Raw genomic sequence first — 24,271 nt, 5'->3', positions numbered from 1 at the left:
CCGGGTCAGCTCCGGGGTTGAACTGTGCGGATTGATGGTACCATAAATCGACAGCCGCGACAGGGTCGCCGGCGAGGACGACGAGGAGGAAGTACAGCACCTTCGGAGAACGCTAACCGGCGAGCAGTTTATTATTTATTTGTATATTCCCAGTATTCGTTGACCCTTTGGATCGAAGGGGCTTCTCAGATGGCAGTCAGCGTCGTGCAGCTTGCCCATCACCTCGATCTGATACCGGCCCGACTTGAGGAACTCGTTCGTGATTACGCCCCCGTCCGTGCGCTCCACGTACGCCTGGCCGATCGGTTTCTGCAGAGTGTAGCCGTACTCTCCCCGCCTCAGATGTCCGACGATCTCACCGTCCCGGTACACTGCCTCCAGACCCCAGATGGGCACCTGTTGGCGCAGGGTGAAGAACGCCAGCCTACGGCTAACGCCATCGGCCAGCTGCCGATCGACCACCGTTTTGCCCTGGTACTCGCCCTTCTTCCGGCAAACGAACCCCAGATTCGCCTCCACCGGCGTGTCGTCCGCGCGCAGATCGTTGCCCCACAGGTGGTAGCCCTTCTCGCTGCTCAGCGAGTACAGTGCCCGGTAGCCGGCATTCCGCAGGCTCTCCTTGTACCCGGCCTTCATCAGCGCGTTGTAGACGTCGTTGCAGCTCTCCTCCGGAATGTGCAGCTCGTAGCCCAGCTCGCCGACGAAGCTGACGCGCAGCACCCGCACCTGGCAGCTGTAGTGTGGATTGATTTTGATCGTCAGTATCCTGTGCGAGTTCGGCGGGAACACCTCGTCGTTGGCCAGATCGAAGTCCGTTATCTTCTGCAGGATGTGCCGGCTTTTCGGGCCCTGAATCGACAGCACGCCAAGCTCCTCGGTCTGATCGCTGACCACGGCCCGGAATGCCTTCTCCTGGATCACGGACAGGATGTGGCACTTGGTGTGATAGGCGGAGGCCCCTCCGGCGACGATGTAATAGCCACGACCCTGGGAAAACGATGTTTCGCATCAGTAAAGGCTACACCGGAATGTAGACCCCCCTGTCCTCACCTTAAAGATTGGGTCATGCAGTCCACCCATCCCGGACTCCACGATGCTGACCGTGACGTCTGCCTCTACGCCACCGCGCTTGTTGAGAGCGCACGTGTAGACGGTCCTGTGGAAACATCGCATCGGTCAAACATCGCACAACTCTCGTTCGTACGTTACCTTCTTGTTGACGCACTTGTTGACCGGTTGGTCCAGGTTTGCGGTAAAAATCCACTCCGCCGCCTCCTTGGCCTGGCTGCCGGTGAGGAAGAGTTTGCAGAAGTAGCTCAGATTGAACAGTGCGGCATCGTGACGGCAAGTGAGCGCTTCTTCGCCAATCTGGAAGTAACCCGGGGGTCAATTATTCATGTTCCCGCGTTTCGGAAAGGGGGACTTACCAGATCGTGGTGCGCGGAAAACCCGAACGTGTAGTCACCCTTGAGCGCTTCCTCGTAGTGTGTGTTCGTGTTCTTGGGGTGGTCGTAGTAGCCGTACCAATCGTACGGCTGTACCACCACCGTTTCGTCGAGCAGGAAGTAGCCGGGCCTCTCCCAGCCGTGCCGTTCCTCCATCACGGCCCCGTACTGTATCATTTGCTGGAGAAACCGACGACGACGGGGTATCAAGAATCGTGAGACAACCGGGATCGTGGGACGGGGAACCGAGCCTTACCTTGTGGAACGGATCGACGGTAAAGTTCCGCCCGGCCAGGGCCTCGTCGTGCGGGAAGACAATACTATAGTTTTTGGTGTACGCTTCGTGGCTTCGCTCCGTCGCCCAGTTCAGGGCCTTCTTCTGTTTCGGCGAGAAGCGGCGCACGTCGTACGCGAACATGTGGCGCTCGGGACGATCGTGCACGATCCACTGGGCCAGCTGCTCGGCACAGCCGGCACCGAGCATCATTCCGGCCGAGTTGTAGCCGACGCTGTGGAACAGTCCGCACACCGTCGGATCGGGCCCCATCAGGGGTTTGTGATCCGGCGTAAACGACTCCGGACCACAGACCGTGCTCTTGACGCCGGCCTCGCCGAACGCCGGACAAAGCTGCACCGCTCCTTGGATGTGCGTGTCGAACACCGAGTAGTCCAGATCGTACAGCCCAAAGTGGAAGTCACCGGGGACGCGGTTCAACAGGATCGGATTGTTCTCGTATCCGCCCATACAGATCGACTTGCCCTGGATGCGGAAGTACAGCGAAAAGTCGTGGTCACGCACGTTCGGCAGCATCTGGTGGACCGCTTCCATCGTCTCCGACACGACGTACGCGTGACGCATCGGTATCAGTGGCAGGTACACACCGAGCGGTTCGATCAGATCGCGGCCCCAGACTCCGGTCGCGTTCACGACGGTGTTGGTGCGGATCGGCCCCTTGTTGGTCAGCACTCCGCGGACGTCCTTCATGCCGAGCAGATTCTCCCCGGTCAGAATCTGCGTTACGGTACACTCTTCGATCACGAGGGCCCCGTTCGCTGTGGCACCCTTGGTCAGCGCGGTACACATCATAGCCGGATCGACCACGCCGTCTCCCGGCGAGTATAGGGCCCCGGTGAAGGCGGATGTGTCGAGCGGAGGGAACAGCTTTTGCGCCTCCTCCGGCGTGAGAATGTGCGAGTCGATACCGAAGCACTTGCCCAGCGTGGCCAACCGGCTGTACTCATCCAAACGCTCCGCCGAGTGTGAGATGAACAAGCCGCCGTTATTGATCCATCCCGAGTTGTGACCCGTTTCGTCCTCGAGCCGCATCAGCAAGTCGCGTGTCGCCGCCAGCAGCCGTATCTCGACATCATTCGGGCGCAGACGCCACACCAGGCCGGCCGTGTGCCAGGTAGTGCCCGCCGTGAGTTTGGACTTCTCCACCAGGACCGCCCGTACACCACGCTTCGCCAGCTGGTAGAGCGCATTACACCCGGCCGATCCACCTCCTGCCGTAAAAAGGGTTATGTATTAACGAAGACAAGAAATCACCACTAAAATTGCCCACAAAAAAGGAAACAACGAAATAGAACCACCAATAAGTCAATGGCGCTTAAACCAACATTCCAGAACTGTAAGATGCGCGCGACTTCCGTGACCAACTGACGATGCAAATTACCAGTAACTTTAACGGACAGCGTTGTTTGTAAATAAAAAGAAAACGGACTGACCGACTAAGCCAAAGACCGGACTCGCCGCGGTGCGATGAACAGGACGGGACTTTGGTCCTGATCCCGTTCCAGATCCAACAACGATCGGCGCGATGTTCGCCCGCCATGCTCCAGTTGTCGGAATTGTGGTACACAAAACAAGCCCCCCGCCAAACAGAAAAAGGAAGCAACTAGAGGCTAACGGGGCAATCAATGATCTGCCGCAAAGGTCACAAAGTTATCGGTAGACTCGGGATTCATGCTAGACTCGAACAAGCTTCTCAACTGAACACTCTGTTTACCGTGTTTGTGGTTCGTTTTAGTGATGGAAATTATGTTATGGCCATTCCGTGACGGCATTGCTAGGACTTGTGCCACTTCAAGAGTAAAGCTTGACAACTTCTTCCTCTTCTACAACCGAGCCGAGCGGTCTTTTGTCCTGCAACAGAGACAATGTTCATCTTCTATTGGTTTCTGTAACAATGTATGTTCAATGCTGGCGGGGTTGTTGGCCCCCCGCGCCGGTGTCACGCCGGTCACCAAAGATTGATAACATGTTCTCCAATAAACTGATGTGCTGCATGTTCAGCATTATTCTTCCAGAGAAAATTTGTATTAATGTTGTACAACTAGAAGATGGAAAAGGTAAGTTTAAAAAACTTAGCAAATCGTGTAAAACACCACTTAACATTGGTTAAAAAAACAAAATTAACAACACTGCACCAATTTTCTGCTCACAATTAAACTGATCTTCAAATGACTGCCTTTGTCTGTTACTGCCAGTAATTACGCACCGATGATCACCACGTCCGCACTTTCAGGAAGTGCGTTTTCCGTTGCATATCCTCGACCAACGGTTGCCGAAACTCGTGAGGCATCCGACAGCCGTGCCCGACCATGGGCAGACTTTTTGAACTGATCAATCACGTTCCTTCGCAATCGATGCATTATGTCGACGATTTCTTAACCTGCTTCCGAAAAACACGCCCGAATCATAAGACGCTATATTTAGTGGAACCACACGTACTAAGTGTGTTTATTTGAAAAGAAAGTTACACTTGATCGTCTTCAAAGCTCATACAACAATCCACGGAAATTGAGTACTTCTTTCTTGCTTTCTACGACTGTTCCCTAGCGAACGCACATGAAAACTGATTGCCGCTAAGGAGCTGACGATTGGAATAAAAGTTACGTGTTCGCCATTAAATCAGCAACGGTCAACTGTAAACGGCTTGATAACGCCATAATGCTCTCAGCTGTAATGGCCAAACAATAAGAGTATGCAATGCAAGCGCCCGAAGCTACTGATTAAGTCCCTTTGGGCTGCAATGACGAAAGATTTTTTGTCTAATTTTATAAGTTTCGTTTGTTAGGATTCTCGAGTGAAAGCGAAGGTCATCTCTATACGATGGCCTCGAACAGCTGTATGTTAAAAGTAAACTAAGTATTGTTTTACACCGGCACCTGCTGGCCTGGCGGTTCATTTATTTCGATCGGTACATCCTTGGGCCGATTTATTTTCTGGATGTGTGTGTTGCTAAGTACAGGACCCCACATTAACACTTTACACGATTAGATTTAAATTAACTTCTAATTACATTTTGTTTAAAAAAAATTAAAATTTAATCGCGAACACAAATAATCAAAACTCTTCTTCGCCGTAAACATATTCATCGGCCGAATCCACCGTATCGCCGGCCACCTCATCGTAGTCCCGCTCGAGGCAGGCTAAATCTTCTCGGGCCTCTGAAAATTCGCCCTCCTCCATGCCTTCGCCAACATACCAATGCACGAAGGCCCGCTTCCGATACATCACATCGAATTTGTAGTTGAGCCTGGCCCACGCCGTCGAGATGGCGGTCGAATTCGAAAGCATACAGACGGCCCGCTTGGGTCTCGCCAGATCACTTCCCGGAAGTACGAATGGTGCTTGCTGGTTGATGCCAATCTTAAAACCCGTAGGACACCAATCGACAAAATTGATGTGACGCTTGGTTTTAATCGCGGCCACCGCTTCATTGGTATCTTTCGGCATGATGTCCCCCCCGGAACAGCATGCAGCAAGCCATGTATTTGCCCATTCGAGGGTCACACTTTACCATAGTGTTCTCGGACGTAAAGCAGGCATTTGTGATTTCCGCCACCGAGCTACTCTCGTGCGATACCTTCGATGCGGACACTAGTGGCGCGTAGGACACGAGCGGATAGTGCACACGCGGGTACGGTACCAGGTTCGTTTGAAACTCATTCAAATCGACGTTTATCGTGCCCTTGAAGCGCAGCGAAGCCGTCGTCGAGGACACAACCTGCGCCACCAGCGCATTTAGGTCCGTGTAGTGAGGGCGATCGATTTGCAGCGTCTTCGAGCAAATACTGTACGTGGCCTCGTTGTCCATAATGAAACAACAGTCTGATGTATTCATAGTTGCGTGTGTACACAGCACGCTGTTGTACGGCTCGACCACCGACGTGGAGATCAGCGGGGACGGATAGACGGCGAACTGTAGCTTGCACTTTTTGCCGTAATTCGTCGCTATTTGGTCGAGCAATAGCGAAGTGAATCCTGAGCCGGTGCCACCGCCGAAGGAGTTGAATATAAGGAATCCTTCCAGTCCGTCACACTGTTCCGATAGCTTGCGCATTGTGCCCGAGACCTGCTCGATGATTTGTTTGCCAACGGTATAGTGTCCACGGGCGAAGTTATTGGCCGCATCCTCCTTGCCCGTGATCATGTACTGCGGGTGATACAACTGTTTGCAGGGTCCTTTGCGAATATCATCGATGACGGACTCCTCCAAATCTATAAAAATGCTGCGTGGAACGACGCGTCCGGTTTGGGTGTCTTGAAAGAACGTCGCCATGTTTTCCTCCACTTTCATGTTGGGTTCCATCATCCCGTCCGGCTGCACTCCGTGCTCCGTGGTGAGCAACTGCCAGCAAGCATTCCCAATCTGGCACCCGGCCTGTCCGACCTGTATCGAAATTACTTCACGCTGTGAACGGAACATGATCCACAGATTAGTTCTTTGGCACTTCGGAAATTTGTAGAAAACTAATGCGAACCATTTTGTTCGACCGATAGAAATAACAGTTCAGAGCGATGAGAACAGCGGCCAGTTACGACGGACAACTATACTAAACTGCTGCAAAATCTAATACAATTTTCTATGATCAGTTGTGTGGGTGTTAGCCAGGAAGCCTGGCAGATGAGGTCATTACACTGTTGTACTGGATTCAGGCCAAATACTTATAAATCCTACCTGCGAAGTTTAGGCACTAAGATACCTGTAGCAAAGTATACTCATTTGTAGTAGTGTTTATTGGCAGCGAAAGTAATCTAAATTGGTTTATCATGACCACTACAATTAAAGAATTTCATTTGAAAATTGTATTTTATTTACTAGATTTTTATTTCAAACTGGAAACGCCTCACATTTTTGTCATTTTATGGAATGCCCGAAAGTGTAGAAAATAAATTTGATACTAGTTAATTTGAACACATTTTGTAAGTTCTTTCTATTAGAACCCTGAGATAGTTCTGACTGAATGTGTGAGGATATGGTGTAGCTTGACAAGAAAGCTTGATCCCTTATCAATACACATTACACGCATACTTAATCTCCTGACCAGGCGTTCAACGGCCATACATAATTCTGCATCAGTTTGTAGGTGGTTAATCGGTTGCGAACCATTTTTTGCCTTTGTACATCCGTATTTAGTTGGCATTATCCATTACAATGGTGGAGATCAGCGGGGCCGGATGGACGGCGAACTGAAGCTTACACTTTTTTACCGTAATTCGTCGCTATTTGGTCGAGCAGTAGCGAGGTGAATCCTGAGCCGGTGCCACCGCCAAAGGAGTTGAATATAAGGAATCCTTCCAGTCCGTCACACTGTTCCGATAGCTTGCGCATTGTGCCCGAGACCTGCTCGATGATTTGTTTGCCAACGGTATAGTGTCCACGGGCGAAGTTATTGGCCGCATCCTCCTTTCCCGTGATCATGTACTGCGGATGATACAACTGTTTGCAGGGTCCTTTGCGAATATCATCGATGACGGACTCCTCCAAATCTATAAAAATGCTGCGTGGAACGACGCGTCCGGTTTGGGTGTCTTGAAAGAACGTCGCCATGTTTTCCTCCACTTTCGTGTTGGGTTCCATCATCCCGTCCGGCTGCACTCCGTGCTCCGTAGTGAGCAACTGCCAGCAAGCATTCCCAATCTGGCACCCGGCCTGTCCGACCTGTATCGAAATTACTTCACGCTGTGAACGGAACATGATCCACAGATTAGTTCTTTGGCACTTCGGAAATTTGTAGAAAACTAATGCGAACCATTTTGTTCGACCGATAGAAATAACAGTTCAGAGCGATGAGAACAGCGGCCAGTTACGACGGACAACTATACTAAAACTGCTGCAAAATCTAATACAATTTTCTATGATCAGTTGTGTGGGTGTTAGCCAGGAAGCTTGGCAGATGAGGTCATTACACTGTTGTACTGGATTCAGGCCAAATACTTATAAATCCTACCTGCGAAGTTTAGGCACTAAGATACCTGTAGCAAAGTATACTCATTTGTAGTAGTGTTTATTGGCAGCGAAAGTAATCTAAATTGGTTTATCATGACCACTACATTTAAAGAATTTCATTTGAAAATTGTATTTTATTTACTAGATTTTTATTTCAAACTGGAAAACGCCTCACATTTTTGTCATTTTATGGAATGCCCGAAAGTGTAGAAAATAAATTTGATACTAGTTTATTTGAACACATTTTGTAAGTTCTTTCTACTAGAACCCTGAGATAGTTCTGACTGAATGTGTGAGGATATGGTGTAGCTTGACAAGAAGGCTTGATCCCTTATCAATACACATTACACGCATACTTAATCTCCTGACCAGGCGTTCAACGGCCATATATAATTCTGCATCAGTTTGTACATCCGTATTTAGTTGGCATTATCCATTACAATGGTGGAGATCAGCGGGGCCGGATGGACGGCGAACTGAAGCTTACACTTTTTACCGTAATTCGTCGCTATTTGGTCGAGCAGTAGCGAAGTGAATCCTGAGCCGGTGCCACCGCCAAAGGAGTTGAATATAAGGAATTCTTGCAGTCCATCACACTGTTCCGATAGCTTGCGCATTGTGGGATTGTGCGAAATTCCGAAGTGCCATAAAAACTCATCTACGGATCGTGTTCCGTTCACAGCGTAAAGTAATTTCGATACAGGTCGGACAGGCCGGGTGCCAGATTGGGAATGCTTGCTGGCAGTTGCTCACTACGGAGCACGGAGTGAAGCCGGACGGGATGATGGAACCCAACACGAAAGTGAAGGAAAACATGGCGACGTTCTTTCAAGACACCCAAACCGGACGCGTCGTTCCACGCAGCTATCGGAACAGTGTGACGGACTGCAAGAATTCCTTATATTCAACTCCTTTGGCGGTGGCACCGGCTCAGGATTCACTTCGCTACTGCTCGACCAAATAGCGACGAATTACGGTAAAAAGTGTAAGCTTCAGTTCGCCGTCCATCCGGCCCCGCTGATCTCCACCATTGTAATGGATAATGCCAACTAAATACGGATGTACAAACTGATGCAGAATTATATATGGCCGTTGAACGCCTGGTCAGGAGATTAAGTATGCGTGTAATGTGTATTGATAAGGGATCAAGCCTTCTTGTCAAGCTACACCATATCCTCACACATTCAGTCAGAACTATCTCAGGGTTCTAGTAGAAAGAACTTACAAAATGTGTTCAAATAAACTAGTATCAAATTTATTTTCTACACTTTCGGGCATTCCATAAAATGACAAAAATGTGAGGCGTTTCCAGTTTGAAATAAAAATCTAGTAAATAAAATACAATTTTCAAATGAAATTCTTTAAATGTAGTGGTCATGATAAACCAATTTAGATTACTTTCGCTGCCAATAAACACTACTACAAATGAGTATACTTTGCTACAGGTATCTTAGTGCCTAAACTTCGCAGGTAGGATTTATAAGTATTTGGCCTGAATCCAGTACAACAGTGTAATGACCTCATCTGCCAGGCTTCCTGGCTAACACCCACACAACTGATCATAGAAAATTGTATTAGATTTTGCAGCAGTTTAGTATAGTTGTCCGTCGTAACTGGCCGCTGTTCTCATCGCTCTGAACTGTTATTTCTATCGGTCGAACAAAATGGTTCGCATTAGTTTTCTACAAATTTCCGAAGTGCCAAAGAACTAATCTGTGGATCATGTTCCGTTCACAGCGTGAAGTAATTTCGATACAGGTCGGACAGGCCGGGTGCCAGATTGGGAATGCTTGCTGGCAGTTGCTCACTACGGAGCACGGAGTGCAGCCGGACGGGATGATGGAACCCAACACGAAAGTGGAGGAAAACATGGCGACGTTCTTTCAAGACACCCAAACCGGACGCGTCGTTCCACGCAGCATTTTTATAGATTTGGAGGAGTCCGTCATCGATGATATTCGCAAAGGACCCTGCAAACAGTTGTATCATCCGCAGTACATGATCACGGGAAAGGAGGATGCGGCCAATAACTTCGCCCGTGGACACTATACCGTTGGCAAACAAATCATCGAGCAGGTCTCGGGCACAATGCGCAAGCTATCGGAACAGTGTGACGGACTGCAAGGATTCCTTATATTCAACTCCTTCGGCGGTGGCACCGGCTCAGGATTCACTTCGCTATTGCTCGACCAAATAGCGACGAATTACGGCAAAAAGTGCAAGCTACAGTTCGCCGTCTATCCGTCCCCGCTGATCTCCACGTCGGTGGTCGACCGTACAACAGCGTGCTGTGTACACACGCAACGATGAATACATCAGACTGTTGTTTCATTATGGACAACGAGGCCACGTACAGTATTTGCTCGAAGACGCTGCAAATCGATCGCCCTCACTACACGGACCTAAATGCGCTGGTGGCGCAGGTTGTGTCCTCGACGACGGCTTCGCTGCGCTTCACGGGCACGATGAACGTCGATTTGAATGAGTTTCAAACGAACCTGGTACCGTACCCGCGTGTGCACTATCCGCTCGTGTCCTACGCGCCACTAGTGTCCGCATCGAAGGTATCACACGAGAGTAGCTCGGTGGCGGAAATCACAAATGCCTGCTTTACGTCCGAGAACACTATGGTAAAGTGTGACCCTCGAATGGGCAAATACATGGCTTGCTGCATGCTGTTCCGGGGGGACATCATGCCGAAAGATACCAATGAAGCGGTGGCCGCGATTAAAACCAAGCGTCACATCAATTTTGTCGATTGGTGTCCTACGGGTTTTAAGATTGGCATCAACCAGCAAGCACCATTCGTACTTCCTGGAAGTGATCTGGCGAGACCCAAGCGGGCCGTCTGTATGCTTTCGAATTCGACCGCCATCTCGACGGCGTGGGCCAGGCTCAACCACAAATTCGATGTGATGTATCGGAAGCGTGCCTTCGTGCATTGGTATGTTGGCGAAGGCATGGAGGAGGGCGAATTTTCAGAGGCCCGAGAAGATTTAGCCTGCCTCGAGCGGGACTACGATGAGGTGGCCGGCGATACGGTGGGTTCGGCCGATGAATATGTTTACGGCGATGAAGAGTTTTAATTCACCTAAAAACAAAAAGCGTTTTGTCATACGGTTACGTGTTTAGTAAATAATTAATATATTGTTTTACTTACATTATGATCATTGCCAGCAAACAAGGCATGATTCTGTTAGGAATAAACAAATAATGTAACAAAATAAAAACATTTTGAGTTTCAAAATGCTTCGGATGTGTTGTGCCATAACAAAACGGTTTTACATACAAATTACGCTTTATTCAATAACTTGTCCCATTTTGGTAGACATGTAGAAAGGTAAAAAACTTGAATGTTGTATTTAATGTATAAGTAAAGACACAGAAAAAAAAACCTTCCCGTAGATGATGTAATTAAAGCAAACGCAAAAGACAAATGGCGAATGGAACGCGAGTTTGTGGTAAGAACGCATATGGAACTTCCGCGTGTCGTACGCCTTCTCATGGATCGCCTAAAGTGTATATAAAGCTTCGTCGATCTAGTACAAACAATAGTGACTGTCCTTCGAACACGCAAACTAAGCGTTCACGAATTATGCATTTTTCAGTTATGCTGTACCTGCTGTTGGTTAAGTTGGCCACCGAAGTTACCTTTGGTTTCTCTTTTTTCGAAAATCTATTATCGTAACATTACGCAACTGTTCGATGATAAAAAAAAAACTAATAATGAATATTTTTTCAGCTTTCTCCAAACCGATTTTCGTTTCGTATCATTTTCTAATCGTTTACTTGGCTTGGGTTAGGATTTTTCGTTGAATCGAATCGTTTGCATTATCGCCAAATAACCGGAATTCGGCCTGATGTGGCTGTGCGGCCGTTTTCCGTCGCATTACTACATCATAAGAACTGATTTTTTGTTAGTTTACTGTGTACATTCTTTAAGCGACATTGAAATGCTCCCGGAATTTGCCATGTGTGGAATGAACGTAACGTTTCGATGGCGCACCGTGTCTTACTGGTTCATGGCGCACCGTGTCTTACTTCATGCCCCTGGTGTTCTCTGCTTTCTTTCCCACACACTGCGATATCGTATCTTATGATGAAGTGCACAATATGAGGTGGCAGTGGTTGGATCTTACTGGGTAAAGTAGAACCGATATAGGATGGTCGCAACTAGACCCAGAATTAGAGGCACTATCCATTGCTTCAATTGACTGAAAGATGATAAAACAATAATGTGATTAGATTGAGCATGTTACTGACTGGGACACGTCGCCGCCAGTATCAGAACATACTTGTCGTCCTTTTGATCATTTTTCCATTCCGGTTCCTTCTTTACGGGAGTTTGTTTGCGTTCCGATTCGATGAGCTCGCCCACTTTAAACTTTTTCATCATCTCGCGTGCATCGCTGCTGTGGCCAACATCTTCGAAAGCTTCCGTCGCCTCCCGTCCGGCCTGTTCTAGTAGCACTTCTTCGCCACCCGGATGCTAAGAAAATAAAATAAAAATTCCAAAAGAGATCAAAATAAGGACGGTCTTACGTGTAGGTTGGTGTAGCATATGTTTTCATCAACTCTGAGGTTCGACTGAAGATAAGCTTAGCAAAAAAAACAGAGAATCTCTCGTAATGACCAGTGCATCGAGCGCCTCCACCCCATAGGTAGCCTCCTGCACATCACCATGACAGTGGTTCCTAATCTTATCAAACAGTTGGTTGGTCCCCTGCTCCGTAAAAGGCAAGGTACGCTGACTCAGCGTATTGCTAGGGCTTTGAAGCTGATCGTAACTTAGCGATACGATGTATAAAAAAATCGTTTAACATTTTCTTTTGTTATTTAATCTATCTATTCGCAAATATTTCTTTAAGGTGATCGGTTTGCATCATCTCGAACAAATTTTTAAATCAGAGCTTACTCGATTACCAGTGCGAGAAATGATAACCCAAACGTTACGTGCCAACCACTTATTAGTTTTATAATGATGCCGATAGCACGGGTCACTGTTTCTCAACTATCGGCGTTCAACTGCAACTGCAACTTCAATCTTCCTAGAGAACTTATCATACATCTCCATGTTAATCGATAAACTGAACATACGATTCAAAGTTCAAGGGCACACTGGCACGCCATTTTGCATGGTCTAAATGGCACTTGTTGTTGTTGATAAATACGATGAGCGTTGAGCTTCAATCGCCTCTTTTCTAATTGATATTGAAGGAAAACTTTGGTGCTGATGTTTGACGGTCCAGCACTGTAGTTCGACCGGCTTCAAGTTGGATCGCCAGTTAAGCCATAAAACGCCGACCAGAACACACGAACACGAGAACAGTTCGCGGTGTTGCTGACTCGATTTACGCAAGTATCGGCCGCTGGAGGCTCGGACGTAAGGCAATCCGGGTTGGGTCACAATGGTAATGGTCAATAGGAATGGATCGCTATTTTATTGCTAGCCTCCCAGTGGGTCCATAACCTTGAACTTTGTACTTGGAGCATGATTTGCAACTTCACTGCCTAAACACACACACACATGAGCAGCGGAAGATGAAATTGCAAAAAGTACGTATTGTTTGCTATCACGCAGTCGTTGTCGTTGTAGCAGCTTAGCAATCGTATCGACGACCAAAGAGCCACGTCTTGCGGATAGTTTCGGGCTTTGCCACACCGTAAACACACTCGGTGCTTGTTTAACATGCAAATGCCGCGAGGTCATGATGGAAGATGAACTGAAGATTGAGCTAATCTTCCGTATCCTATCCCACGCGTTACGCAATCGCTTTCTTTGGACCTCCTCGGTACCGACGCGACGCAGTTCGATGGCTCGGGTTCATTAACTCGTCTAACAGCTGGCATGCCAAGCATTCCATCAAGGCGAACAATTCAAAACCGATTAGAGGCAAAACTTTACCTCGTTCAGGAACTCCGTAACGTCGTAAATGTTATTGTGGATGACGATCCACGTCGATTTATTGGTGTTGTGCGCTTTCACCTCCGCCAGTGAGTACGTTTTCACTTCCGACATTCTGCGGCACTAATAATGACGGTGCTAAGGTGTGTTTTATTTGTCCAGATCGCGACAAGAAACGCGTATCGTGCTCCCGGTTTCTTGTGTGCTGTTTCCGTCCTCGTCCTCGATCGTCCTCGAAATATTACCAAATAAGCAAACTAGAAACACAACCGATCGCACGCAAAATTTTTGACGTTTTTTTTTGAAACGTCAAAATATGAATGTTGTTTTATGAATTTAACCGATTTTTGAACTCAACTTTGACACTGCGAACCTAACTTTGATGACGAACCTGACACCCGAGTCAAGTTGCGAAAATTCCGAAAAAAGCCGAATGACGAACGTAACCTGTTTGGCAGCACTGCCGTCAGTTATCTACCATGTGGTTACGCTGCGTTACACGCATGTAACGCTAGTTTGTTTACGCCGTGTGCGCCCTGCAAGAGAGAACTTTCGTATAGCACACTTGTTATTAGTGAGGTAACTGCTAACAATTTTTGGCGAGTGAGTTGTGTATCACCTGTTGTATCAGCACACCAAAAAATAAGCACGATGGAGCACATCGTCCTCACTACAAACTTTGCCAGCAGTTGCTACTACGATCAGGAAAACAAAATTCGTTTCGACCCACCGGTGTACGAGCAACGATATTGCACCATTTTACGACTGCTTGAGTTGAGCTTTTGGAAGAACTCTTTCAAGAAGGTACAGTCTCATTAACGATTGGCCAATCGAACTTTAACACTGATGTTCCTTGTTTTTTACTTTGCAGATTGTAGAGTTCGGTTGTGCCGAGATGAAGTTTTTCAGATTGCTCCGCTCACTGCCCGCGGTTGAGAAACTGCTTGAGGTAACCTTAGATTAGTTTGGGAAAGGGGCACTAAAACTGATTGTATGCACTAGCATTGAATGTATTTCTTTGGTCTGTTCGAGCCACAAGCCTTTGTTGATGAATATGCAGGTTCAATCGAGACAAAACATCATTCTTTTGCCTACCATTCGACATTGTTACAATATCCACCCTTTGCATGTAAGATTATTTGGTGTGCATAATATTTATTTGTTCAGTAATCCCTTCATCGCGTCTATGCATGTTAAAAATGCGCGAAACGCACTCAAATTTCATATTTCTTAGAATCCCCCCCCCGTTAAACGTTTCCGAAGGGTTAACCCGTAACTTTGACAGCAAAAATGGCGCTGTCAAAGTGCGCCTGACCGTCAAAACATGCAGACCTCGTCCATTGCAGGCGCTTTCACCGAACCAAAGTGTTAGCAGCGTACCGATGGCGGTTCTAAGGCAATCCTCTTTCCGACACGAGCTGGCTCCTTTTCGGAGGGTCTAAAATAAACCATAAGTGGACACACAACACCACACACCAGTCACCAAGTCAGGTTTTCGTGGGCTCGTCCTCGCACCAGACAGCCCTGCTGGGTGGCCTCGTGCACCAAGAAGTGCGAACGCGTGTGTAAAGCGTGCGAGTGTGTAAGTGAACGGCAAGTGACTCAAAGGATCCGCCGTATCGCCTAACCTCGCGATGCGCTGTTCTGTCGGCTCTTCTCATCCCACTAGCCAACCGGTGGATAATTATTGACGCTATCACTACTGGGATTCACCGGGCCGGCATCACTTTCCACACACACACACACACGCAACGATACCAGTGCCTCGCTTAGCGTCGGACGCACGAAAAGTCTACTTAGAAGGAACCAAGAAAGGAAGGATCCCCTTTGCCGCCATCTGCGGGGACCGACTCGGCAGGTGTGGAGTTGAGCCCTTTTCGCCGACATTAACACGGTCACACGGCGGTCCCTGTTTACGCGAGCGCCATGAGCGCGGAGGAGTTTATTTATAGCGCCATCGGCAGTGATAACGTGAACCACTTCGATTTGAACGTCATCGCCAACACGCTCGCCAGTACGGATCGGTTGGTGCGGGCCAACAAGCAGCAGCGCGAAGAGAATGACAGGCTGAAGGCGAAGATCGCGTCCCTGCGCGACTCTGCACTGCAGATTAAGAACCTGTACGAGACGGAGGTGGCCAAGTGTACGCGTAGCGAGGCGCAGCTTGAAAGTTATGTAAGCCAGTGCCGGCAGCTGGAGCAGCGGATCCTAGCGGCAGCCAGCGATAAGCTGGCGTGCGAGCATACGTTAGAGACGCGCACGGCGGAATTCGAGCAACGGATCGAGACACTCTCCCGACGGTATCATTCGTTCGCGTGCGATCTAGTCCGCCAATGCTACGTGACGCCAGCCGAACAGCTGACGCCCGGCGTTGACCCGCTCCATAAACGACGCGATCTTGTCTCACACTTTGCGACCGTGGACAAGTGGGGTCTCTCCGTGCCCGAGGATGTGCAGGAATCCGTGCAACGTGGCCTTCTGCGATCCAAGCGAAAGAAACAGCGAGATTCAAGAGACATGCGTGACCAGGAATGCCAAACAACTGCCGTCGAGCGATGTCGGATGCGAGACAATCACACCAACACCGAACCGTATCCGGTCCGACCAACGGTGCGCCACTGTTCGACGGATGTGCCCGATCTTCCGGGACCCACGAAAGCTGTTTGTGACAAAAGCACCATGCACAGCATGTCGACGATCACCCGATCGACATGCACTTCCGCGTTCATAAAGCACGTCGACGTTGGCGTGAACTTTCCCGAGGTCACCCACAAATCGGTGGACGAAATTTTGCGCGAGTGTGTCCCGCTGCCACCCCTATTACTGTCGCCGATAAAAGAAATCGTTCCGTTGCGGGTGTCGATCGAAACACAAACTGATTCCTCTGCTCAAGCCCAAGCTACAACGTGCCGACCGCCCGCCGTATCCTGCGGCACGATGACGGGATTGAAAAATATTCGCAAACGGATTGACTACCGGGAACTACCGGTAGGGGAGCCGTCGGATAGCCCGTTTGTATCGATTAAAAAGGAGGAACTTCCATCCACTTTCTACCAAGGGGATTCGGGTAGAAAGGAGCGGATCAATCCGCACCTATCCGCACTCTGGTCACTGCTGGGCGAAACGATATTCACCATCATAGAGAGTGGCCGACGGTTCGATGGTCAGTGTTTTAACGTGCTAAACGATCACATGGCCTCGATACGCGGCATGCTCGAGGCGGACGGGCATCGCGCGTCGCTGCTGATGAGTGCCATGTTCTCGAACGTGCGCGAAACCGTAGTAGCGGCCACCGGCTTGACGAAGGACAGGACGTTCGCTCCGAACAGTGCCTCGTCGTCGACAGGAGGCTGTGGTGATGCAGTGCCACAAACCAACGATGACGGTAGCAGTGACAGTGGCAATGCTTGGGAGTTTCGCACCGCTGACGACAGCATTAGTGCCGTAGGAGGAAAGGAAAGTACGATTGATTTGTCCCAAGCGGCGTTCAACCCGCCTGGCTCGAGACCTACCAAAGACACGAACCATAGCGCCAGCACCGCTCCCAGTATCGCAGCAACAGTACGCCAAGCAGAGGCACGGATTTCCAACGCCACACAATCGCAGGACGAACCAGTAAGAGATGGTAAGCTTCGTGTGTAGCTATGTTTAATTAATCTGGTTTAATGTCTATTGTACGATTAGGCCGGTCCAAATGGTTCCTTTCGATTAATGGTTTATTTGCTCTTCTAGTGGCTCAAAGCTCCAGTGTCATTGAAAGGAGGAACTGCGATAATACGCTGGACGATCTGGGACAATTAGTCACGGCAGCTAGTGCACCCATAGAGGAAGATGAAATGGATGACAGGATAGCGCAAGAACTACGAATGATGGAAGAAGGAGAGTGCACCAGCCACCATAACCAAGTACCCTCGGAGCCGTTGGTGGTTTCAATCGAAAGGAGGCCACTTTCCGGGATGATGCAGCTACCGGTTGGTTGCACATACCCATCGGAAGAACCATCCGAACATCCGAACCCATTGGAGACAGTGGACAAAGTTGGAGAGTTACCCAGCCGATCGGCAACACCGCCACCAGCATCCATGACGACTCCAGAGCACCCGTCTTCAACGGCTACGTTCCTTTCACCGATCAAAGTAAAAGAAACGAACGAGCTCGTGAAGGATCAGTTTAAAACACCAACACAGCTGCCGATCGGCAAGCGCCGGAAGCTGCGGTTACGACGATCGGATGAACCGCTTCTCTCTCACCGGTGGAAACGATCGCGCATGGAAGAACCAACCATCGGCTCGGGACGAGTTTCACCGTCGACCGAGTTCCTGCTGGAAGACGATTGGGATCGTAAGTTCTCGTCGATGCGAGCTGAAATGAATCCGATCGATGCGGATTTCTTTTCACCACTTTCGCCCATCGGTGACGCCTCAGTAGAAAGCCAAGATGGTGACGAGGACAGACGGCCAATGGAGGACGAAGAGGAAGTCGGATGTAAACCGGAAAATGCCGTCAGAGATTGTACTGAGGAGCGTGCCAAAGAATGCACTGATCTCGTGCGAAGTATCTTGGAGAACGGAAGACCACCTGAACCCAGAGAACCGGTGAACGTGTCGAGTCCACAGAACGGAGCCCCGGAAGATAGCCGTATTGCTGCTACACTCGCAAAACAACGGGTACTTAACGAGGAGCGGCGGTGTGTGGCGAGCGAACCACTTGCAATTGATCACACTCTGCAACAAGAAATATCACCGGCAACGGCGAATGAAGTTGCGCCAATGTCTGTGCACCGAAGGACACCTTCACCGGTGCCAGGTAGAACGGAAGAGGTGCCGATTGTTGTAGAGTTAAATTTAACGTGCGACAAAACGTGCGAATTGCAAATCGACGTACCGTCGGTAGCTTTGTCGGATTCCCCGGAAAGTCCTGCCTTGGACTCGCCACTATCACCGCCGGCACACGAAACAGGATCGGCGGTCACGTGTCAGCCGTTAACGGTCAATTCAATGGATTCTCCTCTTTCACCGCCGATCGTTGTCGGTGGCAGTACTCCTTTGCCCCGGCCAATACCTCTGCAGCACGAAGCCAGCAAACTGTTCCTCATGCAATCGATACACGACTGGACACGGAAAGGTCCTCTCCTTCGCGCCATCAATGAGTTTAAAAAAGAGCTTCGCTGCGAGGTGATCCGTCGGATCGGGGGACAGTTGGTCGAGCAGGAACAGAGTGCAATGCAAGCCATGACCGAAATTGTGCACCGTTACCTGCGCTCCGAGTGGACGGAAGAAACTGTCGGTGAAACGACCGCACAGATGTTGGCGTGCTGTCGCGATCCACGCACAATTTCGCTAACCGTGCTCGAGGTCGTCGCAGCCTACGGAAACATCAATCCGAACACCCTCTTCGCTTCACCGGCTCCGTGCGTACCGATAACACAGCAAATGTTGGTCCTCCTGGTTCGACGGCTTGGCCAGGTGGTTGATTCCCTCGATGGCGTGATCATGCAAGAGCTGGATCGACGGATATTCACGCTCAAAACGGAGCCCGTGTTGCTGCAAACGCTCGTTGCGATCACCTACCTGTACGTGGCGTTGGAGGACAGTAAACCCATACCGCGGGGCATTTCGTACCACCAGTTCAAGTACCAGCGGTGCAATACCGCCCGGTTGTACATCTTCAAGTGCCTGTACTATTTCGGCTTCAAGTGTGTCCCGCTAGTGTACCTGGTGCTGCGAGCATTTCCTCACGCTCTGCCGAAGCTCGGTAGTCCCATGTACGATCCGGGCGACGCCATGGTCAACACCATTCGCACGGTGCTGATGAACTTCAACTACCTAGAGGGGTCCAACACGCCGGACACGTCGGCCTACCGGAAGCGAGAAATGCACCACATGCTAAAAACAACCTACGGTTACCAGCCCGGCAATCCGACGTACGAGGAGCTGCTGGTGAACCTGGTCGAAAAGCTGCAAGCCAACAAACTGCGGAACGTGTCGTACTCGCTGATACTGATCGCCAAACGGAAAGGGTACGAGTGGGCCCGGAAACACATCATCCAGCAACGGCTTCTACCGCTGCTAAACGACTACTTGCGGCAGTTTAAGACGAGCAGAACAACCGATGGATGCGACACGTCGGCACTCAGCAACGGGGCGGCAGCTACGGCCGATCGGATCGTGACATGCATCTTTACAATATCGTCAATCCTAAAAACACAACCATCGCACGAGGACGTTACGGGCATGATGCAGATCTTCACCACCGTTGTGCAGCTTTCGAATCATCACCAAACAGTCCAGGAAGCGGCCATTGCCGGGGTGTTACGGTTGTCCCGTTTCGGTTACATCGATATCTGGGAGCGGTTGAGCACGTGGCAGCCGGACTATCCGGTTAGCGATCGGATCAAACTGATGATGGCCACCCTCGTGCACCGCAAGGACCAGCGTTTCTGGACGCAACTTCTCCAGAACCGTATCGTATGAGGCCATCATCGGTCCCGTGGCTGGCGTGTGCGATAAACACTACCTCTGTATCACCAATTGTAATTTCTGTTCCAATTTGAACTCTGTACTTGAATTAGCTCCCTGCCCTCCCTGCTCAGGGGACCCAATCCTTTTCGAAGGGTTTTTTACTTTCCACCTCTTCCATTATTTAACAAAATTCCTCTTCCGGGTTATTTCCGTTTCGTGTTCCGAAACGACTTCTGTGATTATCTGAAGCAACAAAATAAACAACCGGCTTTGAGCGCCGTGTCCGTATCGTGGGTTTCCTTTCGCGGGGCCTCTGGGCAAGAGCGAACCGTATAATAAATGTGTACTGTACTTGAATTTTGAAACAACCAGTTTTAGTGTATCATCCGTTCCGGGGTTGCGTTGGTCGTTGCTTCCGAAATATTATGATTTTGTATATTTTAATCGTTTTTGTAGGTCGACATCAATGGCAGATTGTTAAGACAATGCCAACACTTGGTCAGGCCGATGCCGGCGGATTATATAGCGGCCCGAGCCTCTCCTTTCACGGTTGAAGTGTGGTGCGGAGATATCTCAGTGGCTCACCATTGCCTCCAAGGTACGGACGTGGTGATCGGAATCGAAATGTAAGCACCACTGTTGAATTGCGGTAAACGGTTTTGATCGCAAACTGGCTGTTCTATTTTGATGGTTTGTTACTTTGCAGCATTGAGCATTTGCATCAACCGGTGCTCGACAAGGTTCCGGAGAACGTGTTCGGTTTCATCAAACCGAAGGTGGCCCTCTTTTCGACACCGAATGCCGAGTACAACGTCCTGTTTGATGGTTTACTGCCGAATGGGTTCCGCCACGACGATCACAAGTTCGAATGGACGCGGGCACAGTTTCAGGGATGGGCCAGCGATATCTGCACCCGGTATCCGGATTATTGTGTCAAATATTTCGGCATTGGCCCACCACCGGCCAACTCCGAAGCGGTCGGGTACGTGAGTCAGCTGGCTGTGTTTGTGCGGAAGGATTTTTTGGAAAGCTTGTCCGAATCGATCGAAGCAGTCGCTCAAGAGCCAAGTGACATTCCCGTGCGGATGGTAGCGGACACCGCAAGCCGACCGATTGCAGTATTGAACGAAGAAACGGATGAAATCCATCTCTTGTGTGATCCATCGGCCAGCGGTTCGCAAGAGCAAGAACCGGACGGCTCTCGGTTCGTGCTTGACGACGTTGAAGCAGCACACGCGTGGAGACAAAATGAGGCTGAAAATTACGACCTGGCCGATGACTTTGATGATGACGACGAATATGACGACGATGAGGAAGTGTTTCAAATTCACGTTCCTGAGGAGGAACTGCGCGCACAAAGAGTACGTAATGATAGTGGCAACTACGAAGAAGAAGAGATTTCGGCCGACGATTCAGTCTATGAGTTGATCTGTAGTACGGCTTACCCGGTGACGCCACCGGATGAGCGATCGCGCGAACAACGTGTACGGGACGCGGCGGAGTACCAGTTTCGTATACTGCGTTTTATTAGTGACGACTATCTGGATGACGAAAACGATCGCTTTCTCATTCCACTGGAAACGGTACGCAATGGAATGGCGACGGAGGAGATAGAAGTTGGCGAGCTGCGTGAAATACTGTTAGCCGCCGGCTACACAATCGTGGACGGTTTCGTCACGCTGGACGTTGAACATTCCTCGGATGAGGAGGACGCTGACTATGATTTCGATGGGAGTGCCAGTTACGAACCGTGGCCAGAAGGGATCGCGGGAGGAAGTAACAATCAAGTTGTTGCAGGAGCGGCAGTGTCTCTCGCCGATGACGACGAGAAATGGGACTAGAGATCTTTTTTTTCTCATTATTATTTCATTCCGTTTCTATTGGCTTGCAAAAATCGAATTGACGAAAAAAGCGTACAAACAAACAATTACTTTTGAATTGGATGAAGTGTTCTTTATGAAATTATCAGAAATGTTCTTGGGTGTTCTTTATGAATTTGGAGTCCAGTGAAATTGTTATGGTCCGATTTTGCATAGGCAGTAATTTATGTCACTCAATACACCCATTTGCCATACACCTTTAAGATAATTTGATCCATTATTATGTTTTAATACACCAATGAACAGAAACAACTAAAAAAGTATGAAATAAATTCGCACGAATGCTTTTGCAATTGCAACAATCCGAAATGGCAAGAACTTTCTGGTAGTTGTAAAACACTCATCAATCTTGGAGAGATTGAGGAGAAGTGTGATGATGAAGCGGTGTTGTCAGTGTAGAACCTAGACTTAATCCGAATCGCTCCTCGTCACAGTGACTTGATGTATTCGAAGCAGACGGCCCGCTAGAAGAAATCCGGCGTGTACATTATTAGTGCCAGTCCGTATTCGTCCGATCTCTTTCGCGGTCGGATCAGTCCTGTTTATTTTCGATTGCAAACCGACAGATTAGTGAAAAATGGCACGTGAATAACGGTTTACGAATACTTTCAAACTTGGTTACCATTTTACGATTATTATAAAATCGTTAGCTTCTGGGATGTGTTGATTAAGCTATAACCATTACTCATCACATTCACCACACTCATCATCATTATGCAGCAATTCTTCAAGTCATTATGACGAGGTGGGATGTATGGGATATTAAATCTATCCCCAAGGCCAACCGACAGCACCCCAGTCACACCCACCGTAGGCATTCATTGAATGTTTTCTCATGCGAGTCCGTTCTTCTACAACACTTTATGTAACAACGATTACGCTTGCGTCGCACGGAAGCAAATATAAGACAAGCTCGGCAAACCAACAAGGAAAACGTACCACATCGGGATGCGGAAATCAAAACCCTACCTTTCGCGAATTGTGGCAATATCTGAAGCATCGCCAATCTCTATCGTCCGTTGCATGCCAATAACGAATCTCCTGTTCGTGTTCAGAAACAATCCACGTATGAATTCAAAACTACTTATCATTCTGCGGCATGTCACTCCTTGTTTACTGAACGCCGGCAGTAGAGCATGAGTTGCGCCGAGTGGCGAGAATTGTTGGCAAACAATTCTCTGGGCCTCTCCGAACCAACCGCGTAGGCCTCGAACCGAACCGAACCAATGATCGTCCGGAAGCTTCAAGATGCTTCGTTGGCTGTGTTGGCCTAGAGTGCATGAATGGAAAGAAGGGAGCGCGTGTCTTCTTCCACCCTTGCGTCGTTGAATAATCACACCTCCTTATCCACCGAACTAAGGTGTATTTGCAAGTCATTGAGCGGGTGAAGTAAAGGCTAAATAGCATCTTCGACGAGACGGTATGAATCTACCGGGAAGCATTCAATCGTTCAGGAACCGTTGTCCAGATTGGACGCATTTGAGTTTTTGTCAGTTCTAACATTTTCCTCGATGGAGCGTTGGAATGGTCGAGTGGCCGTCGTGACCGGTGCCAGTTCCGGTATTGGGGCAGCGATCGCGAAGGATCTCGCCAAAGCCGGAATGATTACCATCGGCTTAGCACGGCGTGTTGAACGCGTCGAAGAGCTACGCAAGGATCTGCCGGGTCCGGCGGCCAAAAGACTGCACGCCATCAAGTGTGATGTGTCGAACGAAGCGGACATAGACACGGTTTTCAAGACTATCGAGCAAAAGTTCGGTGGGTGTGATGTGCTGATCAACAATGCAGGAATCGTTCGAAGCACCAATCTCCTGGACGTTGGAAATACGGCAGACCTGAAGGCCGTGTTCGATACCAACGTGACCGGGTTGGTACTGTGCAGTCAACGAGGGTACCAATCAATGGTCAAACGATCGGTTGATGGACACATCGTCCACATCAGTAGCGTCGCTGGCTTTATCATACCGAACTTTCCTAAGCTGAACGTTTATCCCGCGTCCAAACACGCCGTCCGAGCCATCACGGAAACGATGCGCCAAGAGATGAGAGATGCTGGAAAGAAGATCAAAGTTACGGTTAGTATAAAAGTGCTTTGTGGGAAAAACCACGAACTTCCCGGCAAACACGTCTAACTCTTTGGTGCGCTTAACTTCTATTTCCATAGAGCATCAGTCCGGGTGGAGTGAAAACAGAAATTATAGGGGGAGCCGAGCTGCCCCCAAATATGCCTCTGCTGGAATCGGAAGATATTTCGCAAGCCGTCCTGTACACGCTGGGAACACCGCCTCACGTGCAAGTTCATGAAATTATTATCAAACCGATCGGCGAGATGCTGTAGAAG

The 24,271-nt window shown here is 49.2% G+C and overlaps 6 protein-coding genes and 2 pseudogenes across 6 annotated transcripts; 4 read left to right on the top strand and 4 right to left on the bottom strand.

Moving 5' to 3' along the window:
* Positions 1-109: 109 nt before the first annotated feature.
* LOC128277319 (sarcosine dehydrogenase, mitochondrial) lies at positions 110-4,278 on the bottom strand. Its single transcript, XM_053015764.1, has 6 exons — positions 3,947-4,278; positions 1,702-2,951; positions 1,428-1,625; positions 1,226-1,368; positions 1,051-1,156; positions 110-987 (listed from the first exon to the last, which is right to left on the bottom strand). Exons 1-6 carry the CDS (start codon positions 4,098-4,100, stop codon positions 136-138), a joined length of 2,703 nt encoding a protein of 900 aa, XP_052871724.1. The 5' UTR covers positions 4,101-4,278; the 3' UTR covers positions 110-135.
* Positions 4,279-4,794: 516 nt separating this feature from the next.
* Positions 4,795-6,163, bottom strand: LOC128269354 (tubulin alpha-8 chain-like; annotated as a pseudogene).
* Positions 6,164-6,931: 768 nt separating this feature from the next.
* Positions 6,932-7,318, bottom strand: LOC128269355 (tubulin alpha-4A chain-like). The gene has a single exon (XM_053006797.1). The coding sequence runs from the start codon at positions 7,316-7,318 to the stop codon at positions 6,932-6,934; it is 387 nt and encodes a 128-aa protein (XP_052862757.1).
* A 2,085-nt stretch (positions 7,319-9,403) lies between these two features.
* Positions 9,404-10,770, top strand: LOC128269079 (tubulin alpha-8 chain-like; annotated as a pseudogene).
* A 199-nt stretch (positions 10,771-10,969) lies between these two features.
* LOC128269080 (cytochrome b5-like) lies at positions 10,970-13,886 on the bottom strand. The gene is made up of 3 exons (XM_053006432.1): positions 13,590-13,886; positions 11,980-12,173; positions 10,970-11,898 (listed from the first exon to the last, which is right to left on the bottom strand). The coding sequence occupies exons 1-3, from the start codon at positions 13,701-13,703 to the stop codon at positions 11,820-11,822; spliced, it is 387 nt and encodes a 128-aa protein (XP_052862392.1). The 5' UTR covers positions 13,704-13,886; the 3' UTR covers positions 10,970-11,819.
* A 266-nt stretch (positions 13,887-14,152) lies between these two features.
* Positions 14,153-22,143, top strand: LOC128269078 (uncharacterized). The gene is made up of 4 exons (XM_053006431.1): positions 14,153-14,393; positions 14,461-14,538; positions 20,507-20,676; positions 20,757-22,143. Exons 1-4 carry the CDS (start codon positions 14,241-14,243, stop codon positions 21,889-21,891), a joined length of 1,536 nt encoding a protein of 511 aa, XP_052862391.1. The 5' UTR covers positions 14,153-14,240; the 3' UTR covers positions 21,892-22,143.
* Positions 15,516-20,337, top strand: LOC128269210 (little elongation complex subunit 1). Its single transcript, XM_053006611.1, has 2 exons — positions 15,516-17,214; positions 17,322-20,337. The coding sequence occupies exons 1-2, from the start codon at positions 15,516-15,518 to the stop codon at positions 20,060-20,062; spliced, it is 4,440 nt and encodes a 1,479-aa protein (XP_052862571.1). The 3' UTR covers positions 20,063-20,337.
* Positions 22,144-23,355: 1,212 nt separating the features above from the next.
* Positions 23,356-24,268, top strand: LOC128275562 (farnesol dehydrogenase-like). Its single transcript, XM_053014115.1, has 2 exons — positions 23,356-24,005; positions 24,095-24,268. Exons 1-2 carry the CDS (start codon positions 23,442-23,444, stop codon positions 24,266-24,268), a joined length of 738 nt encoding a protein of 245 aa, XP_052870075.1. The 5' UTR covers positions 23,356-23,441.
* The last annotated feature ends 3 nt before the right edge of the window (positions 24,269-24,271 follow it).

Source organism: Anopheles cruzii, chromosome 2 (genome assembly GCF_943734635.1).
Source record: "Anopheles cruzii chromosome 2, idAnoCruzAS_RS32_06, whole genome shotgun sequence".
NCBI classification, from domain to species: domain Eukaryota; kingdom Metazoa; phylum Arthropoda; class Insecta; order Diptera; family Culicidae; genus Anopheles; species Anopheles cruzii.
This window is presented reverse-complemented; position numbering and strand designations above follow the sequence as displayed.